This window comes from Triticum aestivum, chromosome 6B, assembly GCF_018294505.1.
Source record: "Triticum aestivum cultivar Chinese Spring chromosome 6B, IWGSC CS RefSeq v2.1, whole genome shotgun sequence".
Lineage (NCBI taxonomy): Eukaryota > Viridiplantae > Streptophyta > Magnoliopsida > Poales > Poaceae > Triticum > Triticum aestivum.
Window position 1 is genome coordinate 145,296,714 of NC_057810.1, and position 4,971 is coordinate 145,301,684.

The 4,971-nt window shown below is 47.0% G+C and overlaps 1 protein-coding gene across 1 annotated transcript; it reads right to left on the reverse strand.

The window, feature by feature from the left end:
* Positions 1–892: 892 nt before the first annotated feature.
* LOC123133797 (zingipain-2) lies at positions 893–3,355 on the reverse strand. Its single transcript, XM_044553206.1, has 5 exons — positions 3,150–3,355; positions 2,847–3,032; positions 1,688–1,923; positions 1,467–1,598; positions 893–1,388 (listed from the first exon to the last, which is right to left on the reverse strand). The coding sequence occupies exons 1-5, from the start codon at positions 3,256–3,258 to the stop codon at positions 1,086–1,088; spliced, it is 966 nt and encodes a 321-aa protein (XP_044409141.1). The 5' UTR covers positions 3,259–3,355; the 3' UTR covers positions 893–1,085.
* Positions 3,356–4,971: the final 1,616 nt, after the last annotated feature.

Genomic DNA, 4,971 nt, shown 5'->3' on the forward strand with positions numbered 1-4,971 from the left:
TAGGGTTTGCGATCGCCGGCGAGGAAGCAAAGGGAGTGGTGGGGGCCAGATGTGGACGGGAGAAATGGATGAGGCTGACCCCGCCGCACGCGTGGTTAAAAAAAGGACGCGCACACTGGCTGACGCGTGGGCCCGCTGTCGGTGGTCGTCATAAATAAGACGACTGGTGACGGTTGGGTGGCCGCCAGGTGGGGACGCGACGGACGGCGAGGAGACGCGTGAAGCGTTCGCTTCGCGTCCGCGCCGACGCATTCCAGGCGCAATTTTGGGTCGGAAATGGGTCGGCGCGGACGCCAGGCGGACACGATTTAAGTTTGGGCCGCCACTTTTGTCCGCGCCGACCCAAACGGACGCGGGCGGATGAAATGGGTCACCCCATTGGAGTTGCTCTCACTGGTCACACATACATATACTCCCTCCGTTCCTAAATATAAGTCTTTGGAGGGATTTCACTATGAACCACATATGGATGTATGTAGATGCATTTTAGAATGTAGATTCACTCATTTTACTCCGTATGTACTTCATAGTGAAATCTCTACAAAGACTTATATTTAGGAACGGAGGGAATACATGACAAGAACGAATAATAATTGCACTTTTTAAGCTCGTAAATCTCATAAACCAGCCAGCCATCCGCTCAGGTGTATAGGAGGGCACCAGGCTGTAGATGCTCTTAGCTGTAAGTCTCACCGGTCACACATACATATACTCTAAACAATGAAGTAGTGACTAAACACTCATATTTTTTTACAGATGGAGTACATGAATATTTGCACTTGATTTAAGCAGGATCATTCTCAATTCAGAAGTACGATCATGAAAGAAGCACCTATCACTACACAGGTACAAAGATAGCAACCCAAATGCACCCACAGCACACTGTGATAAGTATCAAAATTGGATTACTACATAGTAGTAAGTAGAATCTGTGAGAAGTACACAAGTACCTAGTGACATAGATACACCCTCAGCACACTAATCATTACTGAGACAAGTACCAAGATTAAATTACTACATAAGTAGTATCTGCCATCAATACAAAGTACTCAGATAGTGACATATATAAGTACAAGATGATATCACTAGTAAGGGTATAAGTTGGTACGCGGTTCTGCCCCCAGCTCCTCGTCAGATTTCACTGTAACATTGATGACCTCTCGCGTGCACGACACTCTTATGGGAAATGAGATGCTTCTATTGATGCCCAAAGCCCCACTGCCTCTGTCTATCAACAGGAAATTGCCATTTGAGCACTTGGCCAGCCAAACTTGTCGGCCACCAGGATTGACTGCTCCATAACCAACAATAGCAATTGAATGTGCAATTTCCCTGTCATAAATTTCAGACAGGGGGAAGTTGGGTCCTTCCAAGACAAGCACGCCAGCCTAACATATGATAATTCAGGCATGTGAGAAAAGAAAATGTACAAACGTGGAATTCTAATCTTTCAGAGAGGAAAATACCTTCACATCTGCATAGAACTCGTCATCTGCCCCGATTGTTGCACAGACAGGCTGATGAGCCACCTGCCACTTCAGAACATGTTCTGAAATGCTTGTGTAGTTCACAGCGTCATCTATCATCAAGCCAGGCGCCTAAATAAAATAACAGAATTCAGGTTAGATCTAGTTGAACAAAAATAAAATCAGAATTGGAATTCAGAGTATTATAGGATTTGGCGTACAGTCAGTTTCTTGGGAACACACTGCTTTCCTATGTATGGGTAGTGATCTGAAAACACAATCCCTCCATTCCTTTTGATGTAGAGCAGGGCCTCATATGCCGAACCACCTTCACATCCATGATTCCGCAGATGGCTGCCATCCAAAATATGCTGCTCCGAGAGTTTGAATAGCTGTCCTGTTTGAATGAAGTGGAGACCCTCCAGTGAAGCGGCAGCTGAAAAGCTGAAACAACTACCTAAGACATTTTCAAAGCATGTCGATTAGAACACTTAAATTAGAATCAGAACTGCAGTGCTAGTGGAATGAATAAAATCATGGTAAACTTGATAGTACAAGGCTGATTGCAGAATGAACAGCCATATGATCATTTTAGAAAATATTAAGAGAAAGTCAAACTTTCTTATAGATGCAATCTGCAATGTAACAGAACCCAACCGGATAACATAACTCTGCAATGTAATAAAACCCAACTACATAACATATATTCAATTAAATGTAATAAACCCCAATCAGACTGCATACATCATGCACAAAGGATTGTTGAGCTTGCAATTACAAACAGATTTATCTATACAGCAGTTCAGCTTGCAAGGCAAAAAGCCCCATTTTAGAACAAAGGATTGTTGAGCAAGGCAAGAGTCAAGACGGTTGGAACAATAAGAGGCTGTTTGGTTGGCCACCTGGGCTCTATGCCTGAGAAAAATGCATGCCTGGTTTGTGCCTAGAAAATGCAAGATTTTTGCCTGGCCAGGCTACCTGGGCTAGGTGATGTTTGGTTTGCTTCCTTGGCCTGGACGAGTATTAGATTTGTGTGGAAGCTACTGCACTCTTTAATTAGTACGGACTGCTAGCTTTTGGTTGCCAGGCACCTCGATTTTCGTTCCCAGGTGTTGGATCTGGGTAGCCTGGCTCAGGCTAACCGTGTGCCTGGAAGGCTGGCCAGGCTAAGCGCACCTATACTTGGTCCAGGCCAGGCTACGTGGGGACTTACCAGGTAATCAACAGAACAGGATACAGGCAGCTTCCAGGCACATTTCAGGCCAGGCACTTTTACTCCAGGGTGAAATCCAAACACGCCCTAAATCTAAGCAGTATATTATCTAAGACCTTCCAAGCTGATATTAGACTAGCAGAGTCAAGATCAAAAGTGAAAATTACCACATTCGCCCTGGTTTTGCAGGGGTGTGACAGCGCCGAACTTCACCCAATCCACATATGTCGGTAGCCCATCAGAACCAATTGGACCGATAGCACCAGTCGGATAGTCCCCCCCAATGTTGGGGCCAGTTGCAGCACGCGATTCCTTTGCTCCAATTTTGGGGTCGACTGGGGCAGGCTCATCTCCTGTAATTTCAGATGATCCCAAGGTCAACCAAACGAGAATTGCCGACGGACTAATGCGTGCAACTAACCTCGAGGGATGCAATTAACAACGAGCAAGTGGTATATGAAGAACCTCACCTGATGAGGACGAAAACGCGACCACGTGCCGAGGAACGCCCTGCGACGGCGTAGATCGGGACAGACAGATGAGCCTGCCAGCCTTAGCGAGCCTCATAAGTAGAGCCATCGTTGCCGAGGGTCGCTGGTGATGGCGGCGGCGAGGGTCACTGGTCACGGCGGCGAGGGGAGATCGATTTTAGGGTTGGGACGGGAAAGCACGTCACCCTTTTTTTTACCTGAGATGGAAGCACACGGCCTAGTTAAGGGCTGCGAGCACGGTCTCGACCTGTGTTGGATTTGCGGCCCGGTTGGGCCGAATCTGAAGTTGGCTAGGTCCAATCAAAAGAAATTTGGCTTGGCCGTCAGCCATTTATTTTTACTACATAGTAATTGTGTAATATTAGCCGCCTCGCCCTCCCTTCGTCGGCGGTAAGAGGAGTGGGGACATGTCCGTCTCTTTTATTTCTCTTAGGTTCTTACTTCTCTGACGGCATCGACGAGGTGGTGGCGACGATGACAAGTTAGAATAAGGTCTCTCTGGTCTATCCCTATCTCGATGATGTCTGATCCGGCGCCGACAGGGCCAATGAGAGTTTGTGTCCCCACATCTGTTGGTTACAGTTTGTGTGCCTTTCAAGGAGAGCTTTTGGATGGTTTTTGGTGTGCCGACTTTGACATCTTCTCCGTTGTTCCGTGGCTTGCCCGATTTCTTAAGCCCTCAGAACTGGTGGTGATGGATTGTTTTGTGTGTGGTGATGCTTCCGTCGATGTTGCTTTGGCGATTTATAAATCTCGTATCAAGAGGCAAGTGGTTATTGCGGTTTTCAAAGACTGCTATGGCGAGTGCATTTGTATGTATCATTTTTCTTTGTCGTTGGCGTAGTGTAATTTTCAATCATCAACGGGAGGCGTACAATCGAAGGAATAACAAGACTAGTATGTTTTTAATGTAATTTTGTTTTTTTGCTTGTTCTACGTCTACTTGTTTATCCACGGTATTGGCTTTGTTTTTTCTTAATATTAATTAGATTTAAGATGTCTTTTGGTGTCTTTATTCAAAAAAATAGGCAAGATATAAATTGCATGTTAATATTAGGTAATTACTTGATTAATGCTGGCGTTGATATTAAAGGTGAGTTCTTTTGGGGCTTATGGATGGCTTCTAGAATAAGATGCCCCCTACCCAGCTATTCTAGAAGTCTAACCTAAATTTTAGCTTAGAAGCCAACTAATTAGGGTTCGGCTTCTAGAATAAGTTGAGCAGGGGCAGTGTCGGTGGGAAACGACACCTATGGGATCACTGGAATCCTTTCTGCGGTTGCGGGGCGCGGAATCGTGAGAAGAGCGGGACTAGTGGGTAGCACAAAGGGGATTTACCCAGGTTCGGGCCGCAAAGATGCGTAAAACCCTACGATCCTGCTTTGGTGGTTGTATTAGTGTTGTTGAGCTCTTGAACTAGCTCTGGGTGCTGCGAGGTTCCAAAAAGCCGAATCCCCCCTCAGTATGCCATGGGCCTCCTTTTATAGGCGAAAGGGGCTGTCACAGTAGCACACAGGAGGTGGAAAGCGCTACAGTGCTGCGTGGTTATCGCTAGCATTACAGGACGAGACGCATTAAATGCGGGCTTAGGTGTCCTTCACTTTATCGGGGGACGGGGGTGAGGCCCGTCCCGTCCGTCGCCGCCCCTCCTGGCTTCGACACGCGCCCCAGCCAGCAACGCATGCAGCGCCATGTAGGCAGGCATGCAGCTGAGGTGGCGCGGTGGTGGAGTCTCCATGAAGGTTTGCATGCTGCCACGTAGGTGCCTGCCCAGCTGGTTGGGTCGGTGGCTGCGTATAAA

Excerpts from the sequence above, each read along its gene's own strand:
- LOC123133797 (XM_044553206.1), bottom strand. The coding sequence starts at position 3,258 with ATGGCTCTACTTATGAGGCTCGCTAAGGCTGGCAGGCTCATCTGTCTG. Across the intron at positions 1,599-1,687 it reads GTGTTCCCAAGAAACTGACT|GCGCCTGGCTTGATGATAGA; the intron begins GTACGCCAAATC and ends TATTTTATTTAG. Across the intron at positions 1,389-1,466 it reads AGTTCTATGCAGATGTGAAG|GCTGGCGTGCTTGTCTTGGA; the intron begins GTATTTTCCTCT and ends ATCATATGTTAG.